Source organism: Centrocercus urophasianus, unplaced genomic scaffold (assembly GCF_019232065.1).
Source record: "Centrocercus urophasianus isolate 14NV4802_14NV808 unplaced genomic scaffold, USGS_Curo_1.0 seq_15, whole genome shotgun sequence".
Classification (NCBI taxonomy): domain Eukaryota; kingdom Metazoa; phylum Chordata; class Aves; order Galliformes; family Phasianidae; genus Centrocercus; species Centrocercus urophasianus.
Genome location: NW_024884697.1, coordinates 43306258 through 43325377, shown reverse-complemented (window position 1 = coordinate 43325377; position 19120 = coordinate 43306258). Strand labels below are relative to the sequence as shown.

Here is a 19120-nt window from a genome sequence, read left to right as displayed (position 1 = left end):
TGGCGTAAGTCAGAAGGAAGACTGAACTCTTGTTTCTGCTAACTCCTATTTTTCATTTTTTGTAACCTATATAGTGAGTCTGCATACTGCAGCCAAAGAACTTCCAGAGATGTACAGGCAGTTTGGAAGTGTGAATACTGGGCATACTGTATGATCAATGAATATTAAGATGTTATAATTATGAAATAAACAAGAGTGTTTGACAAAGCAGACTATGATAGCAAAAGATAATAAATAGAAGGCTTTCCCCTATCCTGGGCTCACTCACAAAACTCCAGCAAAGCCAATCTCCAGAAGAGATCCTTCCTCACTGGTAACCAGCTCTTAAATAGGTCTAGGAGCCTTCACCTGTGCTCCTCTGGCTGACTCATTGCTTGCCTCAGGTGATCAATCAGAGGTTCAGGCCGTGATTCAGCAGTTCCCATACAGCATACATACTTTCATCTTTAGTGCTGCTTTAAATTAGATAGGAGCAGAAAACTTTTATTTATTGGCTTGAAATATCCACTCTTGGTTCCCTGTCTAGTACTGTAGATAGGATGAATTTTCAAATAATTTCAGTTCCTCTCAATCCTGATTTCAAATGTAACAGTTGGGGACATGCTGCATGGTAAATCTATTCTGTATAAATTCTTACGGTTTTCAGTATTGTAGCATCTGAGAATTACTAAGGCAATTGCAATTTTTTTTCTTTCTCTCACTTTTCCTCTTTACAGGGGGGAATGCTGTGTCTAGTGTAGCTTTGTTTTGGTTGTATAATTCCTTGGGGAAGTTTAGGTAGGGCTGTAATTCCTGTTTCTTGTGCTTTGGAAGTTGGGGGTTAGTCAAAGCTAGCTGAAGCATGTGTCCTAGTTGGAGAAGAGGATGGCAATTTAAATTATGATGCTTAGCTCCTGTGAGAATTGTTCTCAATTTCCTAACATGGTTCCATGAGACAGAGAGCTGATCTGGTGTCCCAGTGCCAGAAGAAGGGGAAGGTCTTTCTGTGTTCTGCACCAGCATCTGGCTGATACAAATGGAAGATTTTCTGCTGAAGTGATGAAGTTGATAGGTTTGGAGAAGGATCTAATGGGTACCAGAGGCAATTTAAAGGAGATGACTGGTAGCCATCTCTTTGTACTACTCATCATCTTTTGCTGAGTTTGAGATAATACACATTTCTACATCGGGGCACATTACTTGATTCTTGTAGGAAATTCATTTGATCTGTGAGAGCTCAACCTTTTGGCTTGCCTCAGCTACATTTAGTGAATAGAAATTGAAATTGGGCCTGCATATATGTAGGTCACACCAAAAGTAATGCCTCCCATTTATTTCCATGACTACTGCCCTGCCAGAAAGGGCTTGAGGGTACTGGTGGATGGCAAGCTGGACATGAGGCAGCAATGTGCCGTTGCAGTCCAGAAATCCATCAGTATCCTGAGCTGCATCAAAAGAAGTGCAGCCAGGAGGGTGAGGGAGGTGATCGTGCTCCTCTGTTCTGTGCTGGTGAGACCTCACTTGGAGTACTGCATCCAGATGTGGAATCCTCAGTACAGGAGAGACATGGAGCTGTTTGAGAGTGTCCAGAGGAGGGCCATAGTAATGATCCATGGAATGCAACACCTCCCTCTGAGGACAGGCTGAAAGAGCTGGGGCTGTTCAGCCTGGAGAAGGCTGCAAGGGGATCTGAGAGTGGCCTTTCAGTACTTGAAGTGAGTCTCTAAGAAAGAAGGGGTCAGATTCTGTTTGATAGAACATGAGGAAGTGGTATCAAACTAAAAGAGGGGAGATTTAGGCTGGATATAAGGGGAAAGGTTTTTACAATAAGGATGTTGAGGCACTGAAACAGATTACCCAGAGAGGTGGTGGAAATTCCCACCTCATTGTCCCTGGAGGCATTCCAGACCAGTCTGGACCAGGCTCTGAGCACCCTGATCAGCTGTAGATGTCCCTGCTCATTGCAGGGGAATTGAACAGGGTGGCCTTTAGGTCCCTTCCAACTCTAAGGATTCAATAATTCTGTGATTCTGTTTTCAAATTCCTTAATCAATATGGAAAGCACAGCTCTGTATTCTTTGCTGTGCCCTGTGTTTAGCCAGTGTATCTAAACAGATACAATGATTTGCCATTGCTTGAGTCAGCTTTGCACAGTGCTGCCCTCCCCATGCCCTGCTTTCAGTCAACATAGCATTAATAGCACACTGACTGATTGGGCTCTGCAGGGTCGAGCCACTGCCTTTACAGCATGGGGAGGGGGTGGGCTGCGTTGCCAGCCATGCTGAACCACATGCAGCCTGTGGGCCATGAGTTGGACATGCCTGATGTAATCTGTGGTTCTGTATGCTAGGTATATGGTACTTTGTTTCCATTGACCTTTCAGATAATAGAGGAAAGTTGCACATTTGTCTAAACAGAATCTCCCATATTCAAACAAAATATAGTCTTTAACAACTTGTGTGGCTATTCTGATCACTATTTATTTATTTATTTATTTATTGGACTGCAGTGACATCTTTATTCTGTATAAGCTGTCAAGCCGATGTTGTTTTTAGAGGATAATGGGCTGCTTTACTTTTTACCACATGTAAATTGCGACACTTCAGGGAGCAAGCATAAAGCCATTTCAGAATACGTAGCTTATTTTGTAAAGTAGGGACAAGTTTGCATAAAAATATATTTGCCTGAAAGTCACCACTTGTGCATGCAGTTTGAAAGGCTGATGTGGAATTTGTGTGTGTGCAGGTACTTCTTACAAGCTCTCAACATTACTGTAGAATGGATTCTTTTTTGTCCTTTGCTTAAGCAAAGTGGACAAATCGTGTCACTTCTGAAAGTGTTCACCTGCATGAAATATGTGGTATTTTTAGCAGGCAGTGTTCCAAGGTATTTTGGGTGGTAGTTTGGCAACCATTTCTTTTGGTGGTGCAGGTGACTTAAGCAGCATCCCCCCTGTCCCCAGCAGATTAATCCCACTGTCTCATTTTCAAGGCCAGGCTGGATGGGGCTTTGAGCAACCTGGTCTAGAGCGAGGTGTCCCTGCCTATAGCAGAGGGTTGGAAGTAGGTGATCTTAAAGGTCCCTTCCAAGCCAAACCATTCTATGATTCTATTATTCTGTGATTTGCTCTGATGTATCTGCTTCTGAGCATTGTGGAGATTTGGCCTGAAGGTTTGACCTGCACTAAAAATAGCCCATATCTCTCTTTTGCTGCACTATTTTTTGACCTTCCTCAGTGTCACAGAGTCACAGAATGTCCTGTGAGTGTCCTGTTCCAGATCAATGAATGACTAAACAACACAACGAAGCTGAAGGGACAGGATTTCAGCTTATAACAGCTGAGACCGGTGCCAAAAGCAATGCATTTCTAGGTAAAGCTCAGTTGGTTGGAATTTGTATCTGTGCTGGAAGGGGAAGTTTTGCTTCCTGCTTTTTCCCCTTCAGCATCAGAACCTGCAGTCTTCTTTCTCCTTTCTTATGCTGACATTTCCACTTACATGGTGGTGCGGTAGTGCACTCAGGAAGCTGATTCAAGTGGAGCAAAAGTGCTCTTAACCAATCATGAAACAGTACAGATGTGGATATATATTCCTTATACCAGTTCTTGCAGAAAAAAAAGTTGAATAGGTACTTTTTTAAGTGAATGTATTTTTAAGTGAATGAATTTTTAAGTAAATGCTAGGAATTACTATGAGAGGAACTGCAGGATGTGACAGTTTTGATCTGTGTAGTCATGCTGCAAAATGCTAGGGGAGTTACTAGGGACACATAATTAAATGCAAAGGTATCTGAAAACTCTGTGAAGACAGATGTCTTTTGTACTACAAAAAAAACCCCACGTTTCAGACCAAGCCTCTGTAGATGGCAACTGTATTTGTTTTTTGCAGGCAAATAATCTAATTAGTAATAGCCACATACATTTGGCTACAGAATGTGAAGAATTTTCAAAAATTACTGATAATTATTAAAGCACTTCCATAAGCTGTATTTGAGAGCAGAGGCTTAAATTTGTTTTTGGATGCAATGCTTGCTGAACTCATGTGTTTAATTGGTAGGTTCTTACTTGGTAGTTCCCCAGTAGAGAATTCTGTTGCTTTGGTTCTGTCTCTCTAAGGCTCTGTGGAACAAAATTCTGTGCATTGCTGTGTCTCCACTCCGGAAATTCTTCAGCTGCTTTATATAAGCCGTTAAGATAAAAATATGTTAGTTTACATGTAATGCAACTATGATGAAAGGTACTGTGTTCAGTAAGTGCTTCATGAACACCAGCAGTAATAATTCAAAAATACTCGGTCCAATGGACTGAAATGGATTTGTCAACAACTGTTCTGCTCAGTGTTTCTGAATGTCTAACTGAAGGCGTTTTTAGAATGGCTTTAGAACTCTGCCATGAACAGAGCTTCTTAACCAGCAAAGTTACACTGTTGAATTAGATTGAATTAGATGCAAATGCAAACACTTGTGTTCCTGGCACATAAGTGTCACCCCTTTCCTTAGCCTTGTGCAGAGAAATCAGAAGTTGATAAAATCTTATGGTACTACATCCATTAAGGTAGTATATCTCTCCTTGAGGTATCCTATCCACTGCCAATCTGTTACATTTATTTATTCTTTCTAGATTACCCATTCCCAAGGAGCTGTTACACAAACACTAATGGATGGGGCAGCACAACGAATACAGATCGTCCCTTCAGATTCAGGCCTCTCTTTACCACAGCGTATACAGGTATGCTTCATCCAATGTATTTTAAAAGCAGCAATGAAGTCTTTATTTTCACCAAGTTTTGTTTATGGTCCTTCTTTATTTGCTTCATTTTACTGTCTGAAGTGCAAATACAGTCCTGGGTAGCAGAGATTATTTATTTATAAACAGGAAGAAAAAGATTATTCCAATGCTTGGTGGTTTTTTTTCTTTTAAGATTTTTAAGAGGTACAAAAATAATAACTGCTGAATAAAAAAATGTTATTCCTAAAACTGTAATAATACTGCTCTTTAAAAACTGAATACTTTTTAGATTTGGTAATTCATCTGAGTTGTTGGAACGTTTCAATATTTTGGAGCAGAGATGGGAGGAATACTGCATCACACTGTTGATACAAGTCATGGGAAATGAAAAGGCTGTCTAATCTCTTCAGTGCATTAAAGGATGCTGGCTTTTGGCCATCACAACCAATGTTGTACATCCCAGTAAGCTAATTTATAGCCTCACCAGGTAATGAATCTCCAATTCAAGCGAGGTAGGAGTTTTTTGGCAATGAATGTGGGTAGTCAAACCACGATAAACATAGATGTGTATATATGGAGGTTAGCAAGATTTGGGGGATGAGATTTTGTATTTTGTTCCTTAAAAGTCAGTGCAAGTCCTTGCAAGCTTTTTATATTTCCTCCTAGAGAAAAATATCAGCTGCAGAAGAGATAGGTGTTGGTGCATACAAAACCACTAGTTTGTGAGCCAGCTGCTACTGTAGCCTCGGCGGCTTTTACTTTTGCTGCTTCACTCTTCAGTGTTTTTCATTGTTTATTCCTGTTTCAGTGCATTGCATTCAAGCTTTGCCCTGCCTTTCAAGAGTCTTCACAGGCATCCCATACATGATCCTGTGTTTTATTTTCTTGTACTCTGGTCCTGGTACCAGCCTTACCTATCCACTAGATCATTTTTTCAGCTACCTCCACTCCTTTTAAATGGTTCATGTACAGCTGTACCTTTAATTAATTTATATTAATTAAGTGCTGTCTCTTTATACTGTTTCCTTTGTCACTGTACGTATGCTGTTGTGCAGCTGAACACCACACAGCCGTTCAGTCGCTCTCGCAGTGGGATGAGGGAGAGAATTGGCAGCAAAATAGAACTGTGGGTTGAGATAAAAACTATTTACTAAGACAGAAGAGAAGAATTGAAAGAAATATGTGATGATAACAATATATATATATAGCCATAATACAATTATTTACCACCCACTGACCAACATTTAGCAACACCACAACTGCTTGCCAACCCATGGCCCAGCTACAACACAATGTCTCACCACTCATCAACTGATGCCCCACCAATCCCTGAGCAGTGGCTGCCCTCAGCCCTTGTAGTGCAAAGCTGTTTAATGTAATTCCAGTATCAGGGCCTGAGTGCAGGGTGACGTATAAAACCATGAGCCTTTATTGTTGAACAGCAAGTCAGTTACGTTGTTTCAAAATCGATGTCAGTTGTCTAAACCCTTGTGTCAGCTTCTGGAGCAGGGTTCAGGTGGAAGAGAGAACTACATTTGGAGAATGACTATAGCTACTGCAAATATTATGCACATAGAAGAACTGTTTATAGGGACAGTTTTGTTCTGGGGATCTTTATATAGTTTTTGATCATCACAGCTAGCTGGAAGATGGCTTGTTTCTATTGCTTTGTCCCTTGTCTTTTTTCACCACACTCAACAATTCTTGCTTCAAAGGGGATGGCAAGTGCTTTGGGATAATGGTTTTCTTTTGATATGTTTGGGACAGCACTTGGGAGAATGATGTCCTTCCTGTAGTAGGCATCTACAAACATGGCAGCCATATAAATAATAACAGACTCAATAGGAGACAGAAATCAGTAACAAAAACTTTCGACAAAGCCGAATTTATAGTGAAAAGTAAAAAAGCTTGTACAGCCAAATGCATCTCAGTGAAATGTTAGATTAGTTTTGAGCTTATAATTTTTTTTTTTTGCTTTATCTGGTTATTCTTAAATGAATATAAAGAGATATCCCAGATCTTGAAATTCAAAATCATGATTAAAATATACTTTAAAACATATTTCAGTAGTTACTCTTTTTAGGGCACGTTAGCACTTTGTTTCTGTGGTCGTTTCGCTGTGGTAGGCAGCTCAGCACCTCTGTACCGCTCTCACTGAATTCTTCACAAAAAGATGGGGAGAAAACACGATGGAAAAAAAAAGCTTGTAGGTTGACATAAGGATGGGAAGATCACTCTCAAGATATTGTCACAGGGAAAGCAAAGAGATTAATATAATTTGTTTGCTACTGATAAAAGACCACAGCAGTAAGAACTGACAATCGGCTGAAAACACCTTCCTCCCCATCCATCCTCTTCTACCTTCTCCCTTCAAACAGGGAAATGCAGGTTGTGGTTCATAATGCTACGTCTGTGTCATCCTCCATGGTTCCTCTCTGCCACTGCTCCATGTGAGGTCCTTCCCACCAGATGCCATCCTTCCCAAACTGATCCCATGCGTGCTTCCCTCAGGCTGCAGCTCTCCAACCATTGCCCCAGTGCAGCTCCATACCATGGGGCCCACCCTTCAGGCACTGCCCACACGGGTCCCACCATGGGCTCCTCCATGGCTGCAGCGCTCTGTGTGGTACCTATGGGCTGCCAGGGGATGCCCTGCTCCTCTGTAGGCCTCTCCTGTGCTGCAGGGAGCTTCTGCTCCATGCTTGGAGCACCTCCTGCCCTCCTCCTGCACTGGCCTTGGTGGCTGCAGGGCTGCTTCTCTCACATTTTCTCACTCCTCTCTCCCAGCTGCTGCAGTGTGGCAGTTTTTCCCTTCCTTGGCTCTGCTCTACCAGAGGCACACCCAGCATTTCTTTTGGCTCAGCTCTGGCAGCAGTGGGTCCCTTTTAGAGCAGCTGGAGCTGGCTCTGATCTGACATGGGGCACTGCTGGGCTCTGCCTATAGAGCCATTCCCTGCAGTGCCCAGTTAGAAATCCTTGCCACTTACAGCCAACACATAGGAAAGTTGGATGTCATGTTATTAAATTTTCAAATCCCTGGGGTTTTTTTTTAAGCTAGTGCTCTGTGTTTCAACATGTTTTTGATTATTCCTAGAAGAGTAACAGGATTATTGCAATATTTAATTTATTGAAATTATATTCAAACAATAGTCAAAATACATTAACAGGCAAGGCAATGAAGGAAAAAGAAAATTACTATCTTACCATCAGGGCTTTTAAATGAAATAGACACAAGAAATATGTTTTTAAGCAGTCAGTCCTGAGCTATTATATTCCTGCTTTATAGCATGATCTCTTTAGCAACACTGAGTTTCACATTATTAAGAAACATAATGTGTTGTCTTTGGGGCCAGGTGGATTTTTCTTTTCCTTTCTGATTATTTTCTCTTACCTCAACATTTAAAGTACCTGAATTCGGGCTATTATAAGGTTGTTATTCTTTGAGTTGTTCCATTTTCTAAGTCCCATTGAGATTCAGTTGGAGTTTTTGCAGGCATCTGACTGTAAGAATTCTGCTGCAGACAAACTGCTCTTGATTATTTAAACTGCTTTCTGTTACATCTATCAGTTGTCATACCTGGAGAGCGCAGAAAGCTTGTGTGCAGATTGAATAGCTCAGCATAGATGCCTAACAATGTATCCACTATGTCATGCAGCGAAAACCATGTGGGCATCCCCCTAGAATTCCAGGAAGCAATTTGAAGAATTAAGACTGTTTAGTAGCAGTGAAGTGAACCATGTGAAGTAGAAATGGCTCTTCTGCCATATTTATCCACAAATACGTAACAATTTTAAAAATAAGAGGTGGACTATAAGCTGGAAATCAGATAATTCAGCTCATATATATGTAAGAAATTCAACCTTAGCTTGGAATATGTTTTTTTTTTAATATACTTTGTGTAAACCTAACTAGATAAGGTGTATGCCTTTCTGTTTTCATGTTTACATTTGCACTTTGAAATTTTGATAGTGAAACAGATCTTCAATGTGAGTATCTTTTAAAGAGCAGGTCTAGATATTCAAGAAAGAGCACAGTGTTCTGTGTTTGACTTTGTACATGCTAGCACCCAGTTGAGGATTACATGCATTGGATTTCTTCTGATCCCAATGGAGCAGAGGTGTTTGGAGGTGGGGATGGAAAATTGGGTAATTTATTCAGTAATATTCTGGGTAATAGTCAGAAATGACATGAGAAATAAAGATTGTAAAATGAAAAATGGAATGTGAGGAATAAATTAGGTAAAGAAAGGAACTGAAAGAGTAAGGAAGTTTGCCTTCTAAGGAATCAGAAAGGAACTGAAAGAGGAAATAAAGGACTGCAGTAGTCATTTGTGGCCCTGAATGTGTGCATGTCTTTGAAAACCAAATGGAAAACCCTTTATTCATCATATTAGTAACTGCTGTGGGGTTTTTGTCCTGCCATGCTACCCTCAACCCCAATCTCGTGACAGCTCTAGTTCTTGTTTTATATTTTTAGCCCTTGGAATTTTATAATTCTAGCCTAAAAAAGTTCTTTGCAAAGAAAAAAAGAAGTTGGACACCTAAAAGTGTTATTAGCAAGTTTGATTGATCTGTAGTTAAAAAATAGTTTGCAGCAAACAGTCACTGCAGAACAATTCTCCTTAATGCCTATACTAAGCCAGGCAGTCTGACATGAAGGCTTTTGGAGAGAAAGGCAAGAAGTGATAAAAGTGAGTTTTGTAATGGAACATATATGGAATCTTGATTATTTTATCCAAGGATTAACCTTAAAACAATTATCAACAAATATCAACAATATTATTAACAATAATCTGAAAACAAATTTTGTTTAATCTAAAAATGGGGGCTTATTGGAGAGTTCTTTAATAAAAGTCTGCTATATTTGTGTTTGAAAATAGGAAAGGTGGAAAAGAAAAACCCAAACCAAAACCCAGCAGCCTGTAGGTTTGTTCTTGATTAAGAAATGACACATGAAAAGTTTATTGGTTTAAAAAAAAGAAAAAAGTGTCCGGGAGAGAGATTCTGTTTTACTTGCATATTTTATTTAGGAACATATATGTAAAAAAACCAGAGCAAAACCCCGAAGCACAAATTGTTTGTAAAGATTCAACAAGATTTTTTTGCTGTTTGATACTTTTCTTTTTTCACTTTGATGTGTACAGTTGGTGCTGAAGGATGTTTGTTGTGAAGCATCCCAATATGGAAGGTGCTAAGGGCTGTGCATGGCATGCAGTGAGTCCAAGAATTAAGATTTCTCATAACCTTGTGGGTCTTAGGGCTGAGTTACACACACCTCTATTTCTGGATGCTGTAATTGTCAGCAGATTTGGCAGTGGTAAAAGCATTGGCCATTTATAAAACTTGGATTTTAATTCAGGTTTTGATTTCAAACATAAGAGTGACTTGAGTGCATTTAAAAGCAAGTGAAAATCCAAGATTTTGCCTTAGTTTTTGTAACTCTTGTGTGACAGAGGGGAAGACAGTCCTGCTTCACAAATGTTGAGGGCAAAATTCCAGTTTTCTTCAAGTGCCCAGGCTGGGCCCCAAAGGTGATCTTAAATTACCATAACAATTTGAGATAAATGTATTATTAGATTGTCACAGATCAGCAGACGGGCCAGAAGATTCAGATTGTTACAGCACTTGATCAGAACTCAGCAGGCAAGCAGTTCATCCTAACAAATCATGATGGCTCTACCCCAAGCAAGGTGATCCTTGCCAGACAAGATTCCACTCCAGGAAAAGTTATCCTAGCAACTCCAGATGCTGCAGGTGTCAACCAACTGTTTTTTGCATCCCCTGATATATCTGCACAACACATCCAGGTAGATAATCCACTTTATTTCATAATTTTGATTCAAATGGAATAAGAAGAGATGTTTTATTTCCAAATATGTATGTCTGCGTTCTCCTTTTTTGAGGTTTTTATATTTTTGAATGCTCTACTTTCCCTTGCATTAGGAGTTAGCATTACTGCTTAGAAATTACAAGGAAAACAAATTTTTTGGTAAACGTACTGCTTTTAAAATTTATACCCTGGCATGTGAGATTAGAAAGAATACTGTTACTTTTATTGTCATTTCCAGCTGTACCAACAGTCCTTTTTTATTGCTGCTTCACTGACTCTCCCTCTATATTCACATATTGAAAAAATAATCTTTTCATCCTCGTCTTTATCACTTAACATTTCCTTCTACTTGTTTTCCTTTTCATATGCCATTGTTCATACACTGTCCACTACTGTGTGAATTGTATTCCAAGGCAGTTTCTCAGACTATGAGCAGGGAAGATCATTACTCAGTGGCAGTGAGAAGGCAGCACTAAAGATTCTGCATTTACAAAACCCAAAATGGTTTCAGAGTGTCAATAGTCAGGGTTATATCTCCCTAAACTGATCCACGGTGCTCTTCACTCCTGCACACACGGTTTGTGCTGCTTCCTTAGACTTCATACTCCAGCTTTCAAGTCTTCTGCCCCATATCCCCAGCTGAGCAGTGTGAGATGGCACTGATTCGGAGGGTGTGAAGAACATGCACAGAAGACCTGGGAGATGTGAGCTCCTTCTGTGGGAAGTAGGCTATTATTGCACTTCACATAGTTACTGCATGTTGATTTACCAATGTACATTTATTCAGATGGTAAAATACATTGGTGTGGCAGTCCAGGTGACAGGAGGGTAGCTGCCATCTCCTTAGTGCAGTATCTTACACCTGCACAGTGGCCAGAAACAGGTGCTTAAGTAAGTGTTAAAAACTGTGAAAGAAAATAATGATCCTTCTGAGCATATCCTTTCCCTTCCATTACTCGATGATTTAGAGGGACCTCCTGACCTGGAGATTGCAGTGAGGCCTTCTTTGATAACTGCCACTAAAGTTAATGACTTCTTTGTTATTTCTAAGAGACCATTCTAACAGACCATTTGTGTCTTGGTCTGTATAATAGCCTGTGGCAATAAAACTAAAAAAAGTAAAAAGATTCTATTGCTTCTAAAAATCACTGTCATGGCTCCTTCAAGTAATCTCTTTTCCCAAGGGAAGAGTCCTGATCTTCTACTTTACTGCTTTTCTGGGAGCCAGTCCACAGCTCCGATTCGCATGTTGCACGTGTTGTGCAAGCAGTAGCAGAAAGCAGTTCAATTGAAATTTCAGCCTGTGTCTTTGTGTTTTAGGTAAACTTTAACAAAACTTTAAAATAGCAGGGTATGATCTGATGTAATCCTCAGAAGAAAGTTATTTTCAAAGAGAATTTAAAAGATGAGAAGTGTGTACCCTTGTGTAAAGGCTGAGGTATCGAGAGGCAGTCTGGATAAAAAATTACAAGCTGTAGTTTTGATTGTACATTTTGGGCAACGTGGGAGGGTCTGAGAAACAACAGGATGTGCTCTCACTTCAGTTAGATTGTTCTGTTGCCAGCTAGTATGTAGTTGCAGAGATTGTATTTCACTGACTTTCAGTGAGGATAAAAAATAGTGCCATTAATGTGCTTTTCAACTCCATATTCTTTGGGCTCTTCCATACTTTCTGTCCTACACAATCTTTTGTCTGCAGTTTTGCCTTTCACATCATTCTTCTTATTTCATCACCTTCACTTGAAATACTCATTCATTTGCTATGCAGAAAATCTCTCCTTCACATTTTATCTTTACATTGACACTTTGCAAGGCTCTTTCTCCCATCATCTGTTCCACCCTCAGTGGCTCTTTTTCTCAGTAAACAAGTTTATTCTACGTGTTTAAAGTCAGTTGGTGAGTTCTGTGTATCTGGGATTTTTATTTCCTCCTGGGCCAAATTCTGTAGTCCTTCCTTATGTGGAACTTACAGCTTCAGGGCAGCAGGTTTCATCTATGGAAGGACTTAAAATAGGTTTTCTTCTTTTATATAAGCTCATGAACTTTTATAACAACGGGAATTAGAACAAAATGAAAGGTTAACATTCTTTTAACTTGTCATGATTATTTTTCTTAAGAAGATGTTATATTGAAAGAAAAACATAATAGGTGAATTTCTGAGGCAGCATTATTAATTAATAAAGGCTAACTAGAAAGAGAGAGACTTGTTAAACATTCCCTTACATAAGCCTATGCTGTTTTCCAAACGAGTGATTTCTTAATTGTCTCTGTGGAAGATGAGGTACTTCTCTTCCAGAAAGTTACCCTTCTTGTTATCAAAGGTCTTGTCTTGAATAAGCACGGAGAGGATGAGGGTGTCAGACTTCCTATTAAGATGCTGTAGAAGTTAGAAACTCATAGCATTTCTAAATTATATCACTTTTTAATTGGAAGAATGTGCTGTTTTCCACTTCGTGTTATTGTCAAGATGATATTTGCTTGCTGCTTCTTGTTGTGATCCTTTGGATTCCTTTTTTACATTGGTTATTTTTCTGTGCTTTGTTGACTCACTGAGATGGATCTTTTTAAGGTCAAATGGAAGGCCACAGTGCCTGCCCTGTAGCACTGTGGTTCTGATGTGCTTAATGATGCTTTTCAGGTGCCAGAGAGAATGAGTAAGACATGAACGTAGTCATAATGTCAAACTGTTACTAAAAACCAAAGCGTGCATCATTTGATAATTCATGGCACTGTTAGAATTCATTTTCTATCGGCCCACCATCTCTGTCTATTATTAAAAAAAAGATTGACAAATCAGAATGTAGAAATAACAGCCTCTACGTGGCAGTCACAATTCACATTCAAAAAATAATTTGCATTCAGTAGAACATAAATACAGAATTCAACAGAAGGTATGTATTCAACAAAACGAGTATGCAGAGAATAAATGTTTTTGGAAACGTCAGCCCATTTTCCAGAGGTAATATTTAAATAAATCTTGAATTCTTTTTGGAAACATTACAGGTAAAACTGGGAGCACAGTGCATGGCAGGTAGCTCTGCTCCTTTGTGTCTATGAAGGCTGTAAAACATAGTCAAGAAAACCTCACAGTTTGTCGATTTGGTCCCTTAGAAGAAATCACAAAGGTGATTTACTGTGATATTTCATGATGGTGAGAAAAATAAAAATGACATTATGTTCTACTTTCTTTCAGATTTTAACAGACAACTCTCCCAATGAGCAGGCCCTAAATAAAGTGTTTGATCTGTGTGTTGTGTGTGGAGACAAGGCATCAGGTATTTCACTTCCTTTTTTTTAATAAGGTAGTGCAACTTCATAATAGCAGTTCAAAGTTCTTCTTAAGGGATATAACAGTTTGCACACATATAAATAGATGTATGTACATGCATAAACAGAAAAGATAGACTGCCTTTTTCAGCAGAGGATTAAACTAAATGTTTCTTTAATGTCTGTGGGTGGGACTTGTTTACTTCTGTTTTACTTTAGAAATGCGAAATATGTTTTCTACCAGATAATTTTTGCCTTTTTTTCCTTAGGCTAATACGTTTTATTTTGTATTGTAAAAATTGGCTGAAAAAATGACTTAGGTGACTTGCTGTTAAGAGCTTTTTGTTACTTAAAAGGAGATCATGCAGTGAACTGTGTTATTGTTGTCAAGTCAGAAACAGGTGAGAAATCTTTTAATTATTTAAAATATGAAACCAACAGGTAAAGAAGACATTGTAGGTATGTGAAAAGAAATGCTAATGTGAGATTTCTGTGGGACAGCTCACTATTTGAAGAACCACTATTAAAACTGCAAAAATGCATTATAGTTCCGGTTAAAAATGAACAGTGTATTCACTGGCAAAATAGAGTGCTAGGTAGGAAAAATGTGTCACACACTAAATTTTGCCTAATGATAACAAGAGATGGGAAGGAAGTGTGGTGGGAGTTCTTTACTGAAGAACTCTGATGGTTTTCCAGCTGTCTCCCACATTCCTCTTGCATGTGTGCCTGCCACCAGGTATTTCAAATCTGTCAGAGCTGAAATTACTGAGAGGGTAGAAGGGAGCTGAAATTACTTCTCTTGGAAGGGAGAACTGAAAGCTCCTTTCTTTTTTCACTTGGTAATGTAGTGTAAGAGAAATGAGGTGTAAACTTGACTCTTTACTTATTTAGCTACAATTAGACTATGTAGGGAAAATGATTGCTCCCTCAGAACATTCTTATGCTTTATCTGGTTGAAATCTGTGTGATGATCCTCGAGTAATAATATCGAAATGTGATAACTGCAATTAAATACTTTCTTTTGGGAAGCAATGGGAATGGGGGGCAAGGAAGAGACGTAGATAACATTAGGATTCCATCATGAAAGCCAGTAGAATGTAGCAGAAGCTGCTTAAATAGAAAACAATCTAAAATCTTTCTACTGAAGCCAAATTTAGCTTAAAATTGTAGCTCCTCTAAACGTATGTCAGATTTCACCCTTCACAAAAGAAATTTCTGCCAAATATAGGGTGTAAGATAAGGTATATGTAAGATCTAGTTGGAGTGCTCCAGCTGGGAGAGCTCCTATGGATCCCAGCACAGGGCTGGAGTATCCCATGAGAGTGATTCCAGGAGCAGTTTGCCCTGGCCTGACCCATACATACTGAACCCTGGTAGTGAATTTAGGCAGAGCCATGATTTCCTGAGCGGCTGTAGGTGCCTCCTGTGCGGTAAGAACTGTTACACAGACTGCTTTGCAGACACCTCCAAACTGAGTGCAAGAAGCTGCATCAAAGAGCAGATGAAGAAAGAAGGGGACAGGCTGTTCAGCAGGTCTGCTGTGATAGGATGAAGGGGAATGGTTTCAAACTAAAAGAGGGGTGATTTAGATTGGATACAAGGAAAAAGGTGTTTTACTATAATGGTGATGAGGCACTGGCACAGGTTGCCCAGAGAGGTGGTGGATGCCCCATCCCTGAAGAAATGTAGGGTCAGGCTGGAGGGGCTCTGAGCACCCTGATCAGCTGTAGGGGTCCCTGCTCATTGCAGGGCAGTTGGACTGGGTGACCTTCAAGGGTTCCTTCCATTTGAAATGCAAAGCCCAGGTGCTTTGCAGGATGGATATTATGAATATGGATATATGTGAATATTTACTCACCAGCCCAACTGCTATTAAAATGTTACACTTAGTGATATTTTACGTATGATGCTTTGTAAATTTCATATTTAGTCCTATGTTAATACAGTTCTGATAAAGGAATCTAGAAAACCTAGAAACCAGAGTTTCTGGAAATTTCAGGCATAAAAAAGTTTAAGAGGAATGAGGAAAGAATCTAAAAATATATTTTCCCTTAAATTAGTTCATATTTGAAATGTATTTCTGTAAAGTGCCCTGCACAGGTCAAAGAACAGCCTTGATGCCTCCACAGTATGTATATTGAGTGTTCATAGGTGATTTTGGTTTAATTTTTTTCTTTGGGATCATAGAATTGTCACTGTTGGAATTTAAGAATGCCTTAATCAGAACTTGAGCTTTTTAGTGGTATTTATAATTTGTGCTATGGAAGAATCAAAGCAATTTACTTCTGAAAAATAATTAAACTCGACTTTCTGTAGTACATCCTAGCAATTTCTATATGTTGGTATTATAAATTAGAAAATTCACTACAGATTTTTTTTAAAAATTGATCTAGCTCTATTAGTTTATTTCTCTCATTCTAGAGTTTTACTGAAAGAATTACTGATGTAACATTGTCTGTTAGGAAAGTGAAAGGTGAAAGCAGGGCTTTGGAATTATCACTTACTGCTGACAGATACGATGTTTGCAGATTCCATCTTCCACTGGCTATAATGTGTAACATTTATACAGCTGAATTTGTAATGAGCAATAGCAGCACTGGACTCCAGGGGCATTAAAAAAAATGGAAAAGAATGTGTAAATTCAGAGTTTATTCTGTGTTGTTGCTAACTTGTTCTCTTAGCTTTTTAACACTGCTGTCAGGAGGTTCAGCAAGAACTTCATAAGCAAGTTGGTTATTTGCCCTTTCGAGATAAGTATCCAGCTGAAGTGCTTTGAACTAGAAATACGTTTCACTTGTATTTTTGTTGTTCTGTATCCACGTGATTTAAGGTCTGTAACCTATGGAGGAAAAACAAGAGTGTTTTGAGAAAAGGTCTAAAGAAGAAGAGATAGTACAGTGTAAAATTAAAGTCTTAATTTATGTTATTCCGAACCCAGGACGTCACTATGGAGCAGTAACTTGTGAGGGTTGCAAAGGATTCTTTAAAAGGAGCATACGGAAGAATTTGGTGTATTCGTGCCGAGGAACAAAGGACTGTGTCATTAACAAACACCACCGGAATCGCTGCCAGTACTGCCGGCTGCAGCGATGCATCGCCTTCGGAATGAAACAAGACTGTAAGTCTGGAAAAATACCCATCATTTCAGCTGGTTGGTTGGCTAGGTTGTTTTTTTCCTGAGTTATAACTATGAACAGTCAAAATGGTTATGAAAATTGAAGGTTAAGTAAAAAGAACAAAGATAATGGACATTTCTTAGACTGTAATGTGTGATGTGACTTACTAGTTGCGTGCTGTTTTATTAGCTGTGCAGTGTGAGAGGAAACCTATCGAAGTGTCAAGAGAAAAGTCTTCAAACTGTGCAGCTTCTACAGAAAAGATCTACATTCGGAAAGATCTTCGCAGCCCATTGGCTGCAACTCCAACTTTTGTAACAGACAATGAAACAGCAAGGTAAGTGCATTCTACTGTAGACAAGCTACCTCTGTTTCTTGAAATCACCCCAGAGTTGACACTTGTGCTATTTTGTGCCAGGTCAACAGGTCTGTTGGAATCAGGAATGTTCGTTAACATTCAGTCTGGCATTAAAAGCGAGCCTACAGTGCTGATGACTCCAGATAAGGTATGATGACATGACTGATGTACTGATGCTTTAGGTTTGATTGTTATATGAAAGTGTGTGTAGGGACGGAAGGTTGTTCTGTTTTGCTATGCTTTTGATAAATTCAGTTTTTAAAACATTGCCCAGTGTTGCAGATGTCTCTCTTCAGAAGAATGCTGTTAGCCCTTCATAGAAAGAATGTGAAAAGCTCTACAAAGCAAATGCCTCCCTCCTTTTAGACAGCTTTAAGGGCAGCTCTATTTTTCTTTGTATTTGGCAATTCTGACGCTTTGAGGTTTTTTGATTCAAGTAGAATAAGGCGTTTGCAAAATCTCACATGGCTGTGGCGTTATCACAGTGCATTTCATAAATATTGTTAGTTTTTTCCCCCTGTGTTGTTTTTCTTCTTTTTCTCTTTTTTTTCCCAAAGCTAATGAGAGCTGTCTCAGTAGTGATCTTTTTTCTGATGTATTTCCAAGCTGGGCTTTCCTTTGTTTCCATTGTGTTATGGGTACTGATCCACTAAAGTGATGTGGTAATGGCCCTACATATGCACAGTAGGAAGCTTTTGTATTTTTCTAGCCAATATTAAATCACCTCATACTGTTTTTGTGCATTTTGCCTCCCTCTGTCTTCAAAATTTTACTACTTTCTTGATGGTAAAAATATAATCTAGTGCAGTTTTATAATCCCAATGATGGACTAGTGAGTGGAGATGCTAAAATCTCTCCCTATAGCTTGTGTCTGTGGCATTCTTTCTGAAAGCAATAGATAGCTGTTACTTGTAAAACCAAGCGTCTAAATATTTCATATTTTAGTAACAGTGCAGTGTCTAACTGCTGCATGATGATTGCCCACTTATTGAAAGTAATAATTTTCTAACAGGTCTATTCTCATTAGCTCAGTTCTTCATAAGTGTAAAAGAGTTCTTCTTTTTCAAGTTATCTACTGCCAATAAGAAAGAATTAAAAGCTGTATTTTTCTCTTAGGTTGAAGCCTGTCAGGGAGACTTAAGTACCCTGGCAAATGTGGTGACATCTTTAGCAAACCTCAGTAAATCCAAAGATCTGTCACAAAGCAGCACAGAGCTGTCTATGATTGAGAGTTTAAGTAATGGAGACGGATCGTTACCTGAACTTCAGCAAGAAGAACAAGGAAGTAGTGATGTTACAAGGTAAAGCATGTTCCACTTGAGATGTTACCCTTCTCAAGAATATCTCTGTCAGTTCAGAGATAATTAATTTAATTATCATGGTTTAGGTGATTTGCCTGCATTAAAAATAATAGTAGTGACAGCACAAACTCATGTTACGGTTCAGTCTTGTAGGATTCTCCCAAAGGAAATCATAAGAAAGTTCAGTTAGAGACAGAAAATACTTCTAGTTATTTGTTCAGTTTGGGTATTAGGCAAAGGCTCTTCGGCAGAGGGTGGGGGGCATGGCACAGGCTTCCCAGGGCAGTGGGCAAAGCTCTAAGCTGCTGGAGTTTAAGAAGCATTTGGACAATGCTGTCAGATACAGTCTGATTTTGGGTGGTCCTATGTGGAGCCAGGAGTTGGACTCGATGATCTTTGTGGGTCCCTTCCAACTCAGGAGATTCTGTGATTCTGTGAATTTCAACTTAAATCTTTCAGCTGATGTTAAGGAGGACTAAAAGGAAAGAATAAGATGAGTTCGATTTTTGTACTGTATTCTTAGTATTAAGGGAAACTGTT

General features: G+C 39.2%; 1 protein-coding gene across 7 annotated transcripts in view; it reads left to right on the top strand.

Moving 5' to 3' along the window:
* NR2C1 (nuclear receptor subfamily 2 group C member 1) overlaps window positions 1–19120 on the top strand; it is a 52510-nt gene that overhangs the window by 14329 nt on the left and 19061 nt on the right. For 6 of the 7 annotated variants that reach the window (XR_006168370.1, XR_006168369.1, XM_042816115.1 and 3 more), the window contains 7 exons: window positions 4598–4705; window positions 10282–10512; window positions 13729–13810; window positions 16744–16923; window positions 17111–17258; window positions 17340–17427; window positions 18396–18580. Coding sequence is in view for 5 of the 7 variants with exons in the window: in XM_042816115.1 (XP_042672049.1) it covers window positions 4598–4705; window positions 10282–10512; window positions 13729–13810; window positions 16744–16923; window positions 17111–17258; window positions 17340–17427; window positions 18396–18580 (1022 nt within the window). In the remaining 2 variants the exon portion in view is untranslated. The remainder of the gene's footprint in view (window positions 1–4597; window positions 4706–10281; window positions 10513–13728; window positions 13811–16743; window positions 16924–17110; window positions 17259–17339; window positions 17428–18395; window positions 18581–19120) is intronic. The other variant, XM_042816119.1, reaches the window with a different exon arrangement.